The sequence below is a fragment of the Lutra lutra genome, chromosome 8, assembly GCF_902655055.1.
Source record: "Lutra lutra chromosome 8, mLutLut1.2, whole genome shotgun sequence".
Taxonomy (NCBI): Eukaryota; Metazoa; Chordata; class Mammalia; order Carnivora; family Mustelidae; genus Lutra; species Lutra lutra.
This window is the reverse complement of record NC_062285.1, coordinates 265,403-285,228: the sequence shown is the minus strand read 5'-3', so window position 1 is coordinate 285,228 and position 19,826 is coordinate 265,403. Positions and strand designations below refer to the sequence as shown.

The following is a 19,826-nucleotide window of genomic DNA, read 5'->3' as shown; positions in this document are numbered from 1 at the left end:
TCATAGCAGTCCGTAGGCCTCGGGATCCCTGGCCGGGGCTGCCCGATTGAAATGTCACGCTCTATACCTCAGACTCTGAAACAGGAGCCTCCCCTCAGCTCAAACTCTGGCAGGAATGGATGGTTTCCTTGTCAGCTGCCAGGTGTGGGCCAGGTGCTCGCGCATCCGTGGGCGTAGTCAGCCCTGGCCTCCGGAAGGGAGGGATGCAGCATCACCTGCTCAGACAAAGGTCTTCAAGACAGTTGCCAGCCACATGTGAAGGAAACATGCCGGTTCAGAAGGAGATGGCTGAAAGTCTAAAACTAGCAACTGGATTTTGAAGACTTACTGCAAACAAGCATGATAAATAGCTGATTAATTGATATATTAAATATTGAAATATTCTGGACACATTAGATTGAGGTATACGTTGAGTGTCACCTGCTCCTTCTAATACGGTGACTAGGAAATTTAAAATTACCTGCGTGCCCGCACTGAAGGGTCTCATCTGACAGCATTCTGTGCATTTAGCACGGTTCACCCTCCAGCACCCTGCCTTGCTGGCCAGTGGTATCCGCATCACTCGGAAGATTGAGAAATGGCAGAGCACCAGCTCCTCCGCCCCCAGACGTCCCAGCTCAGACACTGCATTTTAGTTGGATTCCCAGGTGATCCGCATACACGAGTCTGAGAAGGTCTGATTTAAGTCACAGTCACAAGACCCCCATGGCCTGCCTGCCCAAGCCCCTGGATCAGGGATTTTAGTCCATACTCTGGAATGATTTTACACCCGAGGGACCTCGAGGGACCTGGACCCTTCTAGGGTGTGGGGAGCCTGTAGATGGGCCGGAGGAATCTGTAAAATACTAAAATTTTATGTAGCTTATTTTGTGAACATAGACGGCTTTTCAAGAGAACGCCCGTGTCGCCCACACCAGGGAAGTGCTGAGCAGGGCAGAAGCTGGGGGTGAGCCCAGCAGCGTCCCAGCGAGCTCTCCTGCGATCCTGACGTTCAAAGTCGAGAACCACGCGCCGAGGCATGGATGAGGGCTAAGCCATGCACTGCCTGACGGTCTGGAGGGTGACGCCGGCCTTTGCAGGTATCGGTGTCACGGGATGGATTTGATACAAGATGTGGTCCGTGTTCTGCCTAGCATCAGGGGTAAGAAAATGGGTTTTGAAGTCAGACCTAAATTTTTCAAGAAACAACGAAAGTACTTTCAGTGTTTCTCAGGACTGATGAAAGCTTAAATGTTTAAGTGAACGATGAAGACCTGCCTCCATGGAGAGCCGGTCGCCCACGGGTAAGCTACAGCGCGGGTCGCCACGGGACCCGGCTGTGTTTGCTGGTTTCACCCGTTCCCCTCTAGCAAACCAATTTATTAAAGTCAGTTTTTTTAAATACATTTATTAACCAATGTTAACACATTAAATGAATCTATATATTGCTAGTCAGAGCAGCTTACAAAATGCCAGAATGCATTGTAGAACTGGACAGCCACAATGAGTAATTACAATGTGCGTAGTGGCTAAGCTCAACACCTTGATATAGCTTTATGATTCGCAGAAAATTTTTATAATGATTCCTAAAACAATCAGTTGTAATTTTACCTAAAACTTTTACAAAACCAGGCCACAATCTTTTTTTTAATTTTGTTTTTTTTTTTTTTTTTAACACACAGTTTTCACACTGTAGTAACTTGGAAATGTGCAACCGTGTCAACGGAGACAAAAAAAGCCAAAGGAACACGAATCTTACTTTCATGCAGCTATCAGTTAAATAGTACATACTCTGGAATGATTTTACACCAAAAATATTTCCACAATAACTTGCTCTCATAGGGGTGGATCGAAGTTTTCAAACTTGAAAAACAGAGAAGGTAAGCGTTCTCGGTTACAAGGTGTCAGTCGGACCGCGGCCCCCGGCGACGCGGACGGCCGCACAGCGACGGGGGACGAGACGCCGCTGGACAGCAGCCTGTCGACGGACTCGCGTCGGTGCCCGGACAGCGTCAGGCCGGGACGGAGGGTTATGTCACAGAAGATTCGTTCCTTTTCCATCTTTAGAGTGACCCTGACAAACCTGGAGAAAACTTTTTAAAAGGTTTTCCTCCGGACTCTTTCACTTGCGTGGTGTGTAATCGCTTTAATAAATATCAAAGGACTAAATAAATATTTACAAATTATTTCTCTAACCTTTAAAAATAACTAAATGATAAATGGGAATTTGACTTGGTCTAAGATCAGTCGTGGAAAAAAACCAACGGTGAGACTTTTCTTTTTAAAAAAGGTAATTTAAGTTTTCCGGGCTGAATTTTATATATCTATGTATAAAAAAATCCTTATTCAACTATCGATCCATTCCTATTGGTAATGCTTCTTAATCCAGACATTCCGCAAAATACAGACTTTTTACAAATCACGGCATCTTTAATACAAGAAAATTAACATGCATTATTCTTCATTCTGTGTACAGTGATGGAGTTCATTAGTGGGCAGTGACCCATTACTACAAACATAACGGCCTCTGTGAAACGTAAGTGCTTTCTTTCCCTTCAGTATTAATTTACAATGTACGCGGTGACACCAGATAACAGGCAATCAGACGATACCTGGGGAGGGAAGGGAAGCATTAAAGAAATTTGTATGCCTCATCTGTAATTCCATGGGTGGAGAAAGGTAGTTTTTGGCTTTTTATTTTTTGTTTATCTTGTTACAAGCACTCATGTTAGGACAAAGATGAAATGTGCAAACTTTAAAATTTAAATATTCATTTTCTCTAAGATCCAGCTCAGTAAAAGATTACCCCAGTTCCCTGCAATTTTAAACTACAAGATCAAAGCTAATAATTTGTTATAAAAGTTATATATTGAAAAGAAATAATGAAAAACACAATTGGGAAATATTTAAGAAAAAATACGCAGGACTAGCACCTGCCGTGTCAACCCTGTTCCCTAAATTCAATCATATACCCACTGGCATAACCAACAGATAATGCCTTTAAACAGTAAATTAAGCTGAACAAAACCAGCTCAACAAGGTTAAGAAATAAATTTCACATCAAGGTAGTATGTTTTATTCTGAAACAGTTCTGTAGTTCTTACATTCAGATCTATTTTAAATGTGTCTCTGTTAAACTCGCTTGTATTCACCTGTTGTTTTTTAAAGATCTGTTGTTTAAAGGTTAAAATCTCTGTAAAACCTAAAAATGTTTTAAAATTTGCTGAAAATGCAACAAATTCTCAATTAAAATTTATTTAAAATAATACCCTCCACTGATGTTACTTTGACCCCCTGAAAAACTCCGGAGGAGCATTAACAAAAGATTTAAACTACTGTGCAAAATTTTTTCACGAAAAGTGTTTAAAGGCTGGTGCAAAATGGGAAGCAAATTCTAAACAATTTTGGCTTCTTGGAAACAAAAACCGCTGTGTCTGCGGAGACCCGCCGGCCCGGGACGCCCGCCTTCATCTCTTCCGACGGCAGGTGCGTTTGTGCTCCGCGTGCCAGTGCTCCTGCTGGCACTTGATGGAGCAGTAGGACGTGTTCCAGCAGCAGTGGTACATGGCCTCCTCCTCACAGTTGTAGCACTGCAGGGAGAAAGCAGGGCCCTGGTTAGACCGGCAGGCCTCGGAGACACTGCTCGCACACACCGGCGGGGCTCGACCTCCAAGCACGGCCCACGAGGAGACCCGTATGTGGTGCGCAGGGGGCCGGACAGCAGGCGACGCGGAGGCCGCGGCGTTGGGTCCGTCCCCGGCTAGTGTGGGCCTCCCTGGGACACGAACTCCTCACCTCTAGTGCTCGCGGCCAGCAGCATACAGATCTAGAGAGGGTTCCGGAAGGACGGCAGGGCGGGAAGCACCAGGCATCTCGCCCCGCGTGGGCAACTGCATCACTAGAGTCTGTCTCCAGGAACTATTTTGGAGAACTAGAGTCTACTGCAGGCTTCCAAGCTCCCGGGGAAGTTGAGGACAGTAAATTCTGATGAATTTTGGCCCATCTGGGCTCTCAGCACAGTAGCAAGTGCCTCCCGCCGCCGGCTGCGGAAAGACCTGACAAGGCCTCGGTTTACGCCTCAGACTGAGTCTCGGCACAAAGAGCCTACGACAAAAATGGGCAAACCCGAAAAGGGGGAGAAAACGAGTGCTAGAGTTACCCCACAATTGGACTCAAACGTCCAGTGTGCAGCCTCACAAAAAAATGAAATAGTAATATTCAAAGAAAAATAAAACTGTCCCTGAAAAGGGCCCAACAGCAGAGGTTATTAAAGACCTTTAATAGCGGTTTTTTTTTTTAAATTTGTCAGACTGAGAGAGAGAGAGCGCACAGGCAGACAGAGTGGCAGGCAGAGGCAGAGGGAGAAGCAGGTTCCCTGCCAAGCAAGGAGCCCGATGCGGGACTCGATCCCAGGACGCTGGGATCATGACCTGAGCCGAAGGCAGCTGCTCAACCAACTGAGCCACCCAGGAGTCCCTTTAATAGCGGTTTTAAAGATGCTCAAAGAACTAGAGAGAGATGTGGAGAAAGTTAATGACGTGTGAACACAGTGGAAATTCCATTAAAAAGAAACCAGAAAGAAAATCTGGACCTGGGAAGTCCATCGGCTGAAACACTGGTTCTCTGCAGGCAAATCTGAGCAGCCGACAGGACGGGAGAAAAGTAAGCAGAACCTGAGGGACTGCGGGACACTGTCCACTGTGCCCGGATACATGATCTGGGACCGTCACAGAAGGACAGAGGACAGGGTAGAGATCATGTGAGGAGATGACGGCTGTAAACCTGTCAATCTGAGAGGAGATGTGAACACAAACACTGAAGACGCTCAAGGAACTCCACGTCAGAGTCAATGAGACACACATCTAGACACGTTATCTCCCAACTTCTGAAAGCCCAGGTTAACAGAAATCCTGGAAGCCTACAAGGGAAACAGTCATGCACAGAAGATCATCAGTGTCACCGCCAGCCTTGTCATCAGAAACTCCGGAAGCAGAAGGCAGGTACCGTCGACGCAGAATCTGAGATTCAGCAGAACGGTCCTTCTAAACGTGATGGATATTCTGAAATTCCCAGATACCCCAAAGCTGAGGGACCCTGTGACTTGTCCTGTAGGAAACGCTCGGGGGAGCCGTGCACAGAGAAGCACTTGAACACCAGCCAGCACCTCCGAGTTGTGAAGAGAAACACTAAAGATTCCGGCAGAGACGAAACCGAGAGAGAGAACCTGGGAAATGCAATGTTGGCGTTTGTCAATGTTATTGATCTTTTCAATCTTTTCGCTAAATGGACTGAGAGGACTCAAATTACTAACATCAGAAATGAAAGTGGGGACCTTATGATTGATTCTACAGAAATACAAAGTTGTTTAAGAAAGTACTATTAACTATTCCACATTCGAAAACTGAAGAAACTAGATAATGGACAAATTCCCAGAAGAATAAAACGTACCAAGACTAACTCAAAGAAATTTAAGCACATTGAATGACTAATAAAAATCTCAATAAAAAGAGCCCTAGACTTGCTACTCTGGTAAATTCCAGCATATAGTTAAAAGGACTAACACCAATCCTTCCCAAACTCTCCCCAAACGCTGTAGTATAGGAAACGCCTCCTACCTCATCCTGTGAGTCCAGCATAACCTGACAAAATGCAACACACCCTTCGTGATGAAAACCACTCAACGAAATAGGAACAGAAGGAAACTGCTGCGTACAAAGAACCCAGAGCAAACATCACACTCAGTGAAAAACCTCTAAGTTTTTCCTTTAAAATCAGGAACGAGGCAAGAACCCACTTTTGCCACTTGTATTGAGCGAAGAATAAAATACGTAGGAACGAACTTGGCCACGGAGGGGGAAAGCCTGCACTACGACCACCACCAGACACTGCTAAAGGAACTCCAGACACAGACAAACGGAAACCCGCCCCGCCTTCGGGGGCCGGAGGACGTCCTATTGCTACAACATCAACGGGACCGACGCCATCCACGCGTCCAGTGCCCTCCCTATCAGAAGCGCTACGACACCACTTTCAGATGCAGAAAACCCATCCCGAAAGTCGTGTGGACTCTCCACGGACCCAAAGAGCCAAAATGACCCCGAAGAAGAACCGGGAGGACTCACACTTCCTCCTTCCAAACCGACCGCACAAAACTGCAGTAACCAAACCGCGTGCTGTTGGCACAGAGACAGACAGACGAGGGGAGGGGACAGACAGCCCAGAAAGAAACCCTCACGAGACAGCGGAAGGACTGCTGACAATGATGCCAAGACCCCTCGACGGGGAACCCACAGCACCTTCACCAGACTGAGCTGGGAAAACTGCACGTCCACAGGCGGGGGGGCGGGGAGAGGCAGCCGGACCCCGACCCAAGAGCACACACACCGATTAATTCAAAATGGATCAAAGACCTCGACATAAGGCCCAAAATGATAAAACGCTGGAAGAGACGTAGGCCAGAAGCTTCGTGACACTGGATTTGGTAATGGTTTCTTGGATGTGACCCAAGGCACAGGCCACTAAATCAAAAAAAACAAAGATTTCCTGCAATCTTACTGTAATTTCAGTAAAGTCAGAAACAGCTGAAATGAGTCCCAAGTTTGAATCTTGGGTGTGTGCTAATGACTCCTGTGAGTTTGGGCCAAGTTTTTAAACTTCTACCTTATTCCTCATCTGTAGCTAGTATTTCCAGCAGCACCCTCCTCTCTGTCGAGGACCCTGACAGGTTCTCACGCGGACCCATCTCGAGGGTAACCATCCCACTGTTTCTCAGCTGTAGCTCATCTTAGCATCCGTTTTCCGGCATCTGTCAACCTGTGAACTTTTTGTCCTAAGATGTGATTATAACAATAGTTTATGCTGGAAATGACAGGACGGACAGAATGTTCTTAGGGACTCTGTGTAATCTCATAAGCGTCAAATTCCTCATCAGAAACAACGGGGAAATCGAAAGCAGTTTGCTACTGGCATAAAGACAGATGCACAGAGGAAGGAAACAGAGCAGAGCCCAGAAGTAAATCCACACCGACACGGTCAGCTAATTTACAACAGAGGGGCCAACAACAGAGTGTGGAAAAGGCAGGCTCTTCAGTAAGAGGCAGTGGGAAAACCAGACAGCCTAATGCGACAGAATGAAACCAGACCACTTTTGTAGCCCAAACACCAGTTAACTCAAAATGGACTAAATGAACTCAAATGGAATGCAAGACCTGAGAGTTTAAACTTCTATAAGAAAATAGGCAGTAAATTCCTTGACATCGGTCTTGGCAATGATTTTCTGCATTTGACACCAAAAGCAAAAGCAACAAAAGCAAAACAATACAAATGGGAAGACATCACACTAATAGTTTCTGCACAGGAAAGGCAATAATAAAATGGAAAGGCGGCCCACATAATGGGACAAAGTATCTGCCAATCTTGCATCTGATGTATGTGGTTCACGTCCCAAATAAACGATTCCTACAACTCAATAGAAAAAAACCTGATTTTACAAGTGTGCAAAGGGCCCGCACGGATCTGTCCCCAGAGCCGACCGCCAGAATCGCGAAGGACGCTCAGCATCACCGACCAGCGCGGCGGGGATCGCGCACACCTGTCGGAACGGCTAAACCCCACGGCACAGGAAAGGAGGGACGCGGCGAGGATGCGGACAGAGGGCGGCCCCCGTGCACTGCTGCTGCGAAGGCGAGCTGGGGCCGCCGCTCTGGACCACGGCGTGGAGGGTCCTCAGAAGGCTGAAAATGGAGCCGCCCTGTAATCCAGCGATCCCACTGCTGGTGTCTGCCCAAAGGAAGCGGAACCGGACCGGACTCGATACCGGCGGCCCCGCGTTCCCTGCGGCGTGTTCCGCAGAGCACACGGCCGAGCGTCTGCGAGCGGTGGGCAGACGGGGAAGACGCGGAGCAGACACTCGCGGGGGGAGACAGAAACCCCGCTGTGGCCACGCGGAGGGCGAAGGGGAGGGCGGTGAGCGCGGAGAGCACCAGGAAGGAAGCGGCCAGCGTGGCTCGGGCGGCCTCACGCGGGGAAAGGCCACCCCCGCAGGAGCTCCTGCCCCGTCACAGCCTCCTCTGCCTGTTTCCTTGATTCTGCAATAAGCCTACAGGGGTTTCTTCCTGTAAGTCTAGCGCCCACTCTCTGGCTTTATCTGGTTGTTGCAGGAGGACAGAAATACAGACGCGGCGCTGGGGCTGTGTGCCGGAGCTGATCTCGAGCACACGGTTTCCGTACTCATCTGCTTTTCCTACAAGTTCTGAACTTCCCTATCTTTATCACAGTGTTTACAGCGCTCAGTCTCCTGAGCGAACTTTCACTGGAGAAGGAGAGACCCACTTCGGAAACCGTCGTCGCGACCCCGTGAACAATCCCAAGACGTCTTACCGTACTTCATCAACACCAAGGAACCAAATTATGAGTTTTGGGGAACAAAACGTTTTCCCCAGCAGTTAGCTGAGATGGGGGGACGGGTGTGCTCAGAGCTCCCAGTCTAGGGGAAGAGTCACAAACACAACACCAAGAAAAAGGAACCATGTGTCAGATTCTAAGAGGAGTTGGACTCAGTGACTGTCCCTACAGAAATCAAGTCGAGGGACAAGAACTTGGGGTGGAAACGTCATGCGGCAAAACCAAACTTGTGCTGTCGTGGTGTAGGCACTAAGCGTGTCAGGACTGGGCCATCACTGGCAGGAGTCAGCGGGCAGACGTCAGGGCACGGGCCGTGCAGGGACAGCCAGGTCCCACCCGGACCTCAAGGCATGGGCCGTGTGCAGGGACAGCCAGGTCCCACCCGACGTCAGGGCACCGGCTGTGCAGGGACGGCGAAGTCCCACCTCGCAAACACGGGAGCACGTCCTGAAGGCTGCTGTCCGCAGCCGCGCGATCTCGTCAACACTCATAAGGTGGACGCGCACACAGGGGCCACGACTCCCAATAAAGACGTAAACCTTCCTCACAGCCAACGGTCTGACCTTCCATCTCATGCCAGGATGAAGCCCCCGACCGCACAAGGTCTGAGCGAGTTTTGCGCACAGCACCCCCGCGTCCGCACGTGGGGCACGATCACGGCGCGGACCGCGAGGCCGCGTGGCTGCTTACCCACTGCTTCTTCTTGGTCTGCGAAATGAGCTGTTTGTGCTGCGCTGCCAACTTCTTGATCTCCTCCACAAACTCCTCCTTACACTTCTCCTTCACCTGCTTACATTTCCTGTCCATCTCGCCCTGCACACTGGCCACCGCTTTACTGACCGCCTGTCGCTTCTCTTCCTCCATTTCGGAGCGCAGCTGCAACGAGAGCGGCAGCCCGTGACCGGCCCGCCTGCCAAGAGCCCGCGCCCAGGGCCTGCTGAGCCGGTGGTCCTCCCCGCTCTGGTCCCAGGAGCCCGGGGGCGCACAGGGTTCCAGGACCGCGTCCCCACGCTACCGCTGGGAGGGGCCGCCCCCGGGAGAGGGGTCCCGTCGCGCGCAGCCCGCGGAGGCCGCTTTACCTTCTCCAGAGCTTCCCGCACGACCCTCTCGGTCTCCCGCTTGTGGTCGGACTTCATGCGATCCTTGAAGTCGTTGAAGATCTTGGTGTACTTGTCGTGGCACACGCTCTGGCACAGCCCGTCGCCGCTGGTCTGCGTGCTTCGGTGCAGCATACGTGGGGAGGAGGCACTTAACTTCTTGGTCTGAGTGGACACAGACACCTTTTCGATCGGCTGAGGCATCGTGGGGATCTCCTGGCTGGAACTCACGGCTTCCGTCTCCGGCTCTGGCTCCTGCAGGACAAGGACAGTGCACATGGGACAGACCGCCGCCCGCCCGCTGGTCCAAGAGCAAGCCCGGTCAGACTAGCACAGCGGGGAGGGACCGTCACAGCCTTGTCATCAGGATGGTAAACTCTATACCTTACCACGGCTAACCCAACAAAAACCCCCAGAACTTCTAAGCAATTAATAGCCAAGATAATTCCAAACAGAAACTGTAGAACTTGGTGGCAAACTCACACTATGGTCTTTTCTTCTCAGACTAAATAAAAACATCCTATAAGATATAAAGCCATTAACAGCTCAGAGTCACTGCTACGGACTAGGTTCATTAACAGACACCCCAGAGTTCCGAACCACAGACACGTCATTCTCAGAGTCCGAGCCTGGACTCCCCCAGGTTTTGAACGCCGACGTGACGGAGGGCTGGGGCTGGACCAGAGGCAGCCTGTGCTGCGCACGAGCTCTTCCCGGGACGCAGGCGGCAGACGACAGGCTCCCTGACAGTGGTGTTTGTGAGCGCCACTGGGGCACACTGTCGTGACCGAGGCGTGGGACACGTTTTCTGGGGTCGCCCAGACGCTGCAACGCAGCCACTTACTTCCTTCTTGGGTTCCACGCTTTGATTGCGTCGTCCCTTCTTTGCTCTCGGTTCTTGTGTGACCTTCAGCTGCGGACGTGAAAGAGGGGCAGCCTGATGCTCCAGACAGTACGACTCCCTGGTCAGGGGCCCACAGCTAAGACGCGAGTCGCCCGCTCCCGTGCGCACTCTGCTCCCTCCAACCGCGTGGCCCCCACACCCAGAGCTCCCTGGTGGGGGTGGGAATGCTGGGCTCCCGCACCGGCCGGGTCGCTGGCTGCATCGGGCCTGGGGCTGTGGACAGCCCGGCAGGGCCGATGCCTCTGGCTGAGCGCTCGGGGGGTGTCTGTGTGGCAGGCAGGAGTGCCGCGAGGAGAGCAGCGCGAACGTGTGCTCGTCCCCCGCGATCGACAGGCCACCGCTCGCGGGGACCCCCACCTGCTCGTTACTGGTGGACGAGATGCTGGACTCCGCCTCCTCCTCCCCCCGGTCCTCGTTCTTGGACTTCCAGAACCTTCCCTCGCGGAGGAAGCGCTGGTGCAGTTCCAGCTCGTCACAGGCCCTCTTCCAGCCCATGCTGCGCTTCACGTGCAGCCGGTGGACGTTCACGGTGATGTCCTGGATGTTCTCTGACGGGATCCAGGCCCTGCGAGGAGCATCAGAGCACAGTTAGAAACTTCCAGAAAGCCCCTACATTCCACCAGTGCAAAGCAGGCCCCGGGGCGGCTGCACGCCTTGCGGCCGTGGGTGAGACCCGCTGTCCGAGCAGACGACGCGAGCCCGGCACCACCTCGGCTTCCCTCAGCCAGGCCGGCGGCCGCAGCTCCCGCCTGGCGCGGAAGGCGCCCACACCGGCTCGGGCAGACGAGAGCCGCAGGCCGTGAGCCCGCATTCACCGCACACACGACGCGAGGGCGTCCGAGCCCGGCTCCCTGCCACGTGGCACTTCCAGCACATCCGCACTCACCTCCAGATCATCACTAATGCTGCAGCGTTCAGCCAAGGACTCAGACACGAAAATAAGCGTCTCTGAATGATGTTAATACTGACCCAAAGTTACTGGACACAAAACCATATGCAGTTCTGGGAAGAGGCCAGAACTCGGGAACAGCTTCCCGGGCGCTCGCGCTGCAACTGCACTTCCCCGTGTGCCCACGGAGGCACCACACACGCTGCAGGACGTGTGCTTCCTGAGCACGCGATCCTGCCGCGTCTGGGGACAGAGCTGCTGTGCAGACGGGCGACGGAAGCCATTACCACGGGGCAGGACCGGGCGGCCCCGGCACACGCAGAGCCTCTGACCGGAAGGGACCGTGTCCCAGCAGAGGGGATGGCACATGTGAGACAGCGGCAAGGCGCACGAGACCCTCTGGAGCCTCCAGTCCAAGTGTGCAAGTGGCACCTCGGACACACAGACCTGCGTTTCGCATCTTCTGCATCACTGCATGCGGGCAGCTGCCACTGCTGGCCAGTGGCAACGGGGGACCCTGGCCTGAGGACTGAAGAGACCGAGGGAGTCACGGCACGTGGGCCTCAGCCACAAGTGCAGACTTCCGCCTTGCAGCACAAGCCCCATGCTCTGCAGTGTCAACACGTGGTCCTCAAGTCCCAGGCTGGCGGCTGGACCCGTGGGACTAGAGTGGCCATGGCTACGTCTCTAAGTGCCCTGCCCACGGCGTCCCACCTGACGGATGCGCTCCATTAGCACCCACCAAAGCGGACAGCAGCTACGACCCCCGGCTCTCCTACGAGGAGCAGAGGAGATCGGGCTTGTGGGAGAGCAGCTGTCCTTACTCTCGAGGTCAGCAGCACTGGCGGGGCGTGCGGTATACACCAGGCAGTAACACACGGTCACCTCCTACAAGCCATGCTTCTGAGACAGATCTCTGCGGCTGGCCGTGGGGACGGCCTGGGTGAATCTGTGACCTATCAGGGTAGTTCTCAACTACAATCACATCTGTTTATCCCTTGGACATAATAAAATGGATTCACATCTGCTCTTAACACGAGACGTAACTGTCTCCGTGCAGTTCAGACGGGCATTCCTGTTCTCTCGGAACCCCTCCGTGACTGAGAACAGCACATTCCACTACTGAAGAGGACCGTGGGTTATGCGATGGGAGTTACAAAAAACGCCCTGTGACGTACAGTGATTCTAACACAAGAGAATCTGAATTGGCGGGATCTGTGCATCTGTCGATCCTCAACGCTCTGAACAACTCATTCCCCGACGGCTCAGTGGTCTGTTGGCAAATGAGCTCGAAATCACGTGCTTTCCCTGCCCGTGTCTCCCTACGGGCTCCAGCACCCACAGCGGAGAGGCAGCCTTGCTGGCATACCCAGACCTCGCCAGCTCCTTCTCCCTCAGGAAGGCAACCTTGCAAATCCCGGAGCCTTCCCTCCCAGAGGAAGACCACTTGTTCGGGGTCTGGGGAGGGGCCATGCGTCCTGTACTGAGGACACAGAAGGGACGAGTCCAAGACCATTTATCTGTGTAAGATTTTCTCTCCCACCAGAACGGACAGGATGAGCTGTCAAAAGTATTTATTGGCAATGACGCTGGTGAGAGTGCGAACGTATTCAGGACCACTGAGATGGTCACTTAAAGTGGTCACTGTCAGAATGACACAAATGAGAACCTGCGATCGAGGCCTTTACCAGCCGCCTCCCCTGCGTGTGTAAACACACTGCTTCACGAGAACTGGTGATCAGTACCGCATCAGGTTCATTTTTTGATGAATCGAGTATTCTAATAAGATACAGTGTAACTTTTAAGGTACGTCCTCATCATTTAAGGGTCGTGTTGGGCACCCTGTAATGAGCAGAAAAGGAAAAGGTTCTGGATTTCCTGTGAGGTTGTGGGTCTTCAAGGGCTGAGCTCTGGATAGACACGTAATCCAGAGTATGTTATCAGATTGGCTGTTCTCAGCCAAGTGTCTGGGTGAGTCAGAAGTGAGATATGAATTTCTTTTTTTTTTTTTTTTTTTTTTTTTCTAGTTTTAAATCTTTATTATTTAATTTTTTTTTTTTTTTTTTTTTTTTTTCAGCATAACAGTATTCATTATTTTTGCACCACACCCAGTGCTCCATGCAATCCGTGCCCTCTACAATACCCACCACCTGGTGCCCCCAACCTCCCACCCCCCACCCCTTCAAAATTCTCAGATCGTTTTTCAGAGTCCATAGTCTCTCATGGTTCACCTCCCCTTCCAATTTCCCTCAACTACCTTCTCCTCTCCATCTCCCCTTGTCCTCCATGCTATTTGTTATGCTCCACAAATAAGTGAAACCATATGATAATTGACTCTCTCTGCTTGACTTATTTCACTCAGCATAATCTCTTCCAGTCCCGTCCATGTTGCTACAAAACTTGTGGATTCATCCTTTCTTTCTTTTTTTTTTTTTTTTTTTTTTTTTTTTTTTTTTTTTTTTTTACAGCTTTATAAACATATATTTTTATCCCCAGGGGTACAGGTCTGCGAATCGCCAGGTTTACACACTTCACAACACTCACCATAGCACATACCCTCCCCGATATCCATAACCCCACCCCCTCTCCCAACCCCCTCCCCCCATCAACCCTCAGTTTGTTTTGTGAGATTAAGAGTCACTTATGGTTTGTCTACCTCCCAATCCCATCTTGTTTCATTTACTCTTCTCCTACCCCCTCGACCCCCCATGTTGCATCTCCTCTCCCTCATATCAGGGAGATCATATGATAGTTGTCTTTCTCCGATTGACTTATTTCGCTAAGCATGATACCCTCTAGTTCCATCCACGTCGTCGCAAATGGCAAGATTTCATTTCTTTTGATGGCTGCATAGTATTCCATTGTGTATATATACCACATCTTCTTTATCCATTCGTCTGTAGATGGACATCTAGGTTCTTTCCATAGTTTGGCTATTGTAGACATTGCTGCTATAAACATTCGGGTGCACGTGCCCCTTCGGATCACTATGTTTGTATCTTTAGGGTAAATACCCAGCAGTGCAATTGCTGGGTCATAGGGTAGTTCTATTTTCAACATTTTGAGGAACCTCCATGCTGTTTTCCAGAGTGGTTGCACCAGCTTGCATTCCCACCAACAGTGTAGGAGGGTTCCCCTTTCTCCGCATCCTCGCCAGCATCTGTCATTTCCTGACTTGTTAATTTTAGCCATTCTGACTGGTGTGAGGTGATATCTCATGGTGGTTTTGATTTGTATTTCCCTGATGCCGAGTGATATGGAGCACTTTTTCATGTGTCTGTTGGCCATCTGGATGTCTTCTTTGCAGAAATGTCTGTTCATGTCCTCTGCCCATTTCTTGATTGGATTATTTGTTCTTTGGGTGTTGAGTTTGCTAAGTTCTTTATAGATTTTGGACACTAGCCCTTTATCTGATATGTCATTTGCAAATATCTTCTCCCATTCTGTCAGTTGTCTTTTGGTTTTGTTCACTGTTTCCTTTGCTGTGCAAAAGCTTTTGATCTTGATAAAATCCCAAAAGTTCATTTTTGCCCTTGCTTCCCTTGCCTTTGGTGATGTTCCTAGGAAGATGTTGCTGCGGCTGAGGTCGAAAAGGTTGCTGCCTGTGTTCTCCTCGAGGATTTTGATGGATTCCTTTCTCACGTTGAGATCCTTCATCCATTTTGAGTCTATTTTCGTGTGTGGTGTAAGGAAATGATCCAATTTCATTTTTCTGCATGTGGCTGTCCAATTTTCCCAACACCATTTATTGAAGAGGCTGTCTTTGTTCCATTGGACATTCTTTCCTGCTTTGTCGAAGATGAGTTGACCATAGAGTTGAGGGTCCATTTCTGGGCTCTCTATTCTGTTCCATTGATCTATGTGTCTGTTTTTGTGCCAGTACCATGCTGTCTTGATGATGACAGCTTTGTAATAGAGCTTGAAGTCCGGAATTGTGATGCCACCAACTTTGGCTTTCTTTTTCAATATTCCTTTGGCTATTCGGGGTCTTTTCTGGTTCCATATAAATTTTAGGATTATTTGTTCCATTTCTTTGAAAAAAATGGATGGTATTTTGATAGGAATTGCATTAAATGTGTAGATTGCTTTAGGTAGCATAGACATTTTCACAATATTTATTCTTCCAATCCAGGAGCATGGAACATTTTTCCATTTCTTTGTGTCTTCCTCAATTTCTTTCATGAGTACTTTATAGTTTTCTGAGTATAGATTCTTAGTCTCTTTGGTTAGGTTTATTCCTAGGTATCTTATAGTTTTGGGTGCAATTGTAAATGGGATGGACTCCTTAATTTCTCTTTCTTCTGTCTTGTTGTTGGTGTAGAGAAATGCAACTGATTTCTGTGCATTGATTTTATATCCTGACACTTTACTGAATTCCTGTACAAGTTCTAGCAATTTTGGAGTGGAGTCTTTTGGGTTTTCCACATAGAGTATCATATCATCTGCGAAGAGTGATAGTTTGACTTCTTCTTTGCCGATTTGGATGCCTTTAATTTCCTTTTGTTGTCTGATTGCTGAGGCTAGGACTTCTAGTACTATGTTGAATAGCAGTGGTGATAACGGACATCCCTGCCGTGTTCCTGACCTTAGCGGAAAAGCTTTCAGTTTTTCTCCATTGAGAATGATATTTGCAGTGGGTTTTTCATAGATGGCTTTGATAATATTGAGGTATGTGCCGTCTATCCCTACACTTTGAAGAGTTTTGATCAGGAAGGGATGCTGTACTTTGTCAAATGCTTTTTCAGCATCTATGGAGAGTATCATATGGTTCTTGTTCTTTCTTTTATTAATGTGTTGTATCACATTGATTGATTTGCGGATGTTGAACCAGCCTTGCAGCCCTGGAATAAATCCCACTTGGTCGTGGTGAATAATCCTTTTAACGTACTGTTGAATCCTATTGGCTAGTATTTTGGCGAGAATTTTTGCATCTGTGTTCATCAAGGATATTGGTCTGTAGTTCTCTTTTTTGTTGGGATCCTTGTCTGGTTTTGGGATCAAGGTGATGCTGGCCTCATAAAATGAGTTTGGAAGTTTTCCTTCTATTGCTATTTTTTGGAACAGTTTCAGGAGAATAGGAATTAGTTCTTCTTTAAATGTTTGGTAGAATTCCCCCGGGAAGCCGTCTGGCCCTGGGCTTTTGTTTGTTTGGAGATTTTTGATGACTGTTTCAATCTCCTTACTGGTTATGGGTCTGTTCAGGCTTTCTATTTCTTCCTGGTTCAGTTGTGGTAGTTTATATGTCTCTAGGAATGCATCCATTTCATCCAGATTGTCAAATTTGTTGGCGTAGAGTTGCTCATAGTATGTTCTTATAATTGTCTGTATTTCTTTGGTGTTCGTTGTGATCTCTCCTCTTTCATTCATGATTTTATTTATTTGGGTCCTCTCTCTTTTCTTTTTGATAAGTCTGGCCAGGGGTTTATCAATCTTATTAATTCTTTCAAAGAACCAGCTCCTAGTTTCGTTGATTTGTTCTATTGTTTTTTTGGTTTCTATTTCATTGATTTCTGCTCTGATCTTTATGATTTCTCTTCTCCTGCTGGGTTTAGGGTTTCTTTCTTGTTCTTTCTCCAGCTCCTTTAGGTGTAGGGTTAGGTTGTGTACCTGAGACCTTTCTTGTTTCTTGAGAAAGGCTTGTACCGCTATATATTTTCCTCTCAGGACTGCCTTTGTTGTGTCCCACAGATTCTGAACTGTTGTGTTTTCATTATCATTTGTTTCCATAATTTTTTTCAATTCTTCTTTGATTTCCTGGTTGACCCATTCATTCTTTAGAAGGATGCTGTTTAGTCTCCATGTATTTGGGTTCTTTCCAAATTTCCTCTTGTTATTGAGTTCTAGCTTTAGAGCATTGTGGTCTGAAAATATGCAGGGAATGATCCCAATCTTTTGATACCGGTTGAGACTTGATTTAGGACCAAGAATGTGATCTATTCTGGAGAACGTTCCATGTGCACTAGAGAAGAATGTGTATTCTGTTGCTTTGGGATGAAATGTTCTGAATATATCTGTGATGTCCATCTGGTCCAGTGTGTCATTTAAGGCCTTGATTTCCTTGTTGATCTTTTGCTTGGATGATCTGTCCATTTCAGTGAGGGGAGTGTTAAAATCCCCTACTATGATTGTATTCTTGTCGATGTGTTTCTTTGATTTTGTTATTAATTGGTTTATATAGTTGGCTGCTCCCACGTTAGGGGCATAGATATTTAAAATTGTTAGATCTTCTTGTTGGACAGTTCCTTTGAGTATGATATAGTGTCCTTCCTCATCTCTTATTATAATCTTTGGCTTAAAATCTAATTGATCTGATATAAGGATTGCCACTCCTGCTTTCTTCTGATGTCCATTAGCATGGTAAATTCTTTTCCACCCCCTCACTTTAAACCTGGAGGTGTCTTCGGGTGTAAGATGAGTTTCTTGTAGGCAACATATAGATGGTTTTTGTTTTTTTATCCATTCTGATACCCTGTGTCTTTTGATTGGGGCATTTAGCCCATTAACATTCAGGGTAAGTATTGAGAGATATGAATTTAGTGCCATTGTATTGCCTGTAAGGTGACTGTTATTGTATATTGTCTCTGTTTCTTTCTGATCTACTACTTTTAGGGTCTCTCTTTGCTTAGAGGACCCCTTTCAATATTTCCTGTAGAGCTGGTTTGGTATTTGCAAATTCTTTCAGTTTTTGTTTGTCCTGGAAGCTTTTAATCTCTCTGTCTATTTTCAATGATAGCTTAGCTGGATATAGTATTCTTGGCTGCATGTTTTTCTCATTTAGTACTCTGAATATATCATGCCAGCTCTTTCTGGCCTGCCAGGTCTCTGTGGATAAGTCTGCTGCCAATCTAATATTTTTACCATTGTACGTTACAGACTTCTTTTCCCGGGCTGCTTTCAGGATCTTTTCTTTGTCACTAAGACTTGTCAATTTTACTATTAGGTGACGGGGTGTAGACCTATTCTTATTGATTTTGAGGGGGGTTCTCTGAACCTCCTGGATTTTGATGCTTGTTCCCTTTGCCATATTGGGGAAATTCTCTCCAATAATTCTCTCCAATATACCTTCTGCTCCCCTCTCTGTTTCCTCTTCTTCTGGAATCCCAATTATTCTAATGTTGTTTCGTCTTATGGTGTCACTTATCTCTCGAATTCTCCCCTCGTGGTCCAGTAGCTGTTTGTCCCTCTTTTGCTCAGCTTCTTTATTCTCTGTCATTTGGTCTTCTATATCGCTAATTCTTTCTTCTGCCTCATTTATCCTAGCAGTGAGAGCCTCCATTTTTGATTGCACCTCATTAATAGCTTTTTTGATTTCAACTTGGTTAGATTTTAGTTCTTTTATTTCTCCAGAAAGGGCTTTTATATCTCCCGAGAGGGTTGCTTTAATATCTTCCATGCCTTTTTCAAGCCCGGCTAGAACCTTGAGAATCATCATTCTGAACTCTATATCTGACATATTACCAATGTCTGTATTGATTAGGTCCCTAGCCTTTGGTATTGCCTCTTGTTCTTTTTTTTGTTGTGAAGTTTTCCGCCTTGTCATTTTGTCCAGATAAGAGTTTATGAAGGAGCAAGTAAAATACTAAAAGGGTGGCAACAACCCCAGGAAAATATGCTTTAGCCAAATCAGAAGAGATCCTGAATTGTGAGGGGGGAGAAAGGGGATAAAAAGGGGTTCAGAAAGAAAGAAAAAAAAAAACTATTAAAAAAAAAAGAAAGCCGATAAAAAAAAAATATATAAAAAGAGGAAAAAAATATATATATATTAGATAAACTTTTTAAAAAACGTTAAAAAAAAGAAAACGGTAAAAGTTAAAAAAAATTTAGCAGAAGAAGAGAAAAAGAAAAAAAATTGAAAAAGAAAAAAAAATTAAATTAACTGCAAGGCTAAAAAATCATGGGGAGAAAGCCATGAGTTCCGTGCTTTGCTTTCTTCTCCTCTGGAATTCCGCCGTTCTCCTTGGTAGGTGAACTTGGTCCTGGCTGGGTTTCCCGTAGATCTTCTGGGGGAGGGGCCCGTTGTAGTGATTCTCAAGCGTCTTTGCCCCAGGCGGAGTTGCACCGCCCTTACCCGGGGCCGCGCTGAGTCATCCGCTCGGGTTCGCTTTCGGGAGCTTTTGTTCCCTGAGCGCTTTCCGTAGAGTCCGGAGGATGGGAATAAAGATGGCGGCCTCCCGGTCTCCGGCCCGGAGGAGCCGAGAGCCCGGGGCCCCACTCCTCAGTGCGCCCTCAGAGAACAATGCCAAATGACTCTCATCACCCTGGCCTCCGGCCGCGCTCCGAGCTGACCGAGCCTGCGACCGGTTCAAGGCAACCCTGAGCTGAGAGTCACTCCTCGGCTCTGTCTCTGCAGCCGGCTTCCCCGCTCTAATACCGGTAAGCTCTGCGACACTGAGACACCCCCGATCCTTCTGCGACCCTGCGGGAGCTGAGGCCGCGCTGACCCCGCCTGGGCTTCACCCCAGTTAAGCCTCTGGAGCGATGTCCCTCAGCGGAACAGACTTTTAAAAGTCCTGATTTTGCTCCGTTGCTCCGCCGCTCGCCGGGAGCCGGCCCC

At 48.3% G+C, this 19,826-nt stretch overlaps 1 protein-coding gene across 8 annotated transcripts in view; it reads right to left on the bottom strand.

Annotated features, from left to right (window-relative positions):
- Positions 1 to 1,578: 1,578 nt before the first annotated feature.
- The window catches only part of ZMYND11 (zinc finger MYND-type containing 11), a 128,488-nt gene continuing 110,240 nt past the window's right edge, over positions 1,579 to 19,826 (bottom strand). For all 8 annotated transcript variants that reach the window (XM_047739528.1, XM_047739527.1, XM_047739525.1 and 5 more), the window contains 5 exons: positions 10,741 to 10,948; positions 10,324 to 10,392; positions 9,462 to 9,734; positions 9,073 to 9,258; positions 1,579 to 3,569 (listed from right to left, as the gene is read on the bottom strand). In XM_047739528.1, coding sequence (XP_047595484.1) covers positions 3,447 to 3,569; positions 9,073 to 9,258; positions 9,462 to 9,734; positions 10,324 to 10,392; positions 10,741 to 10,948 — 859 coding nt within the window. In that variant the 3' untranslated portion in view covers positions 1,579 to 3,446. The remainder of the gene's footprint in view (positions 3,570 to 9,072; positions 9,259 to 9,461; positions 9,735 to 10,323; positions 10,393 to 10,740; positions 10,949 to 19,826) is intronic.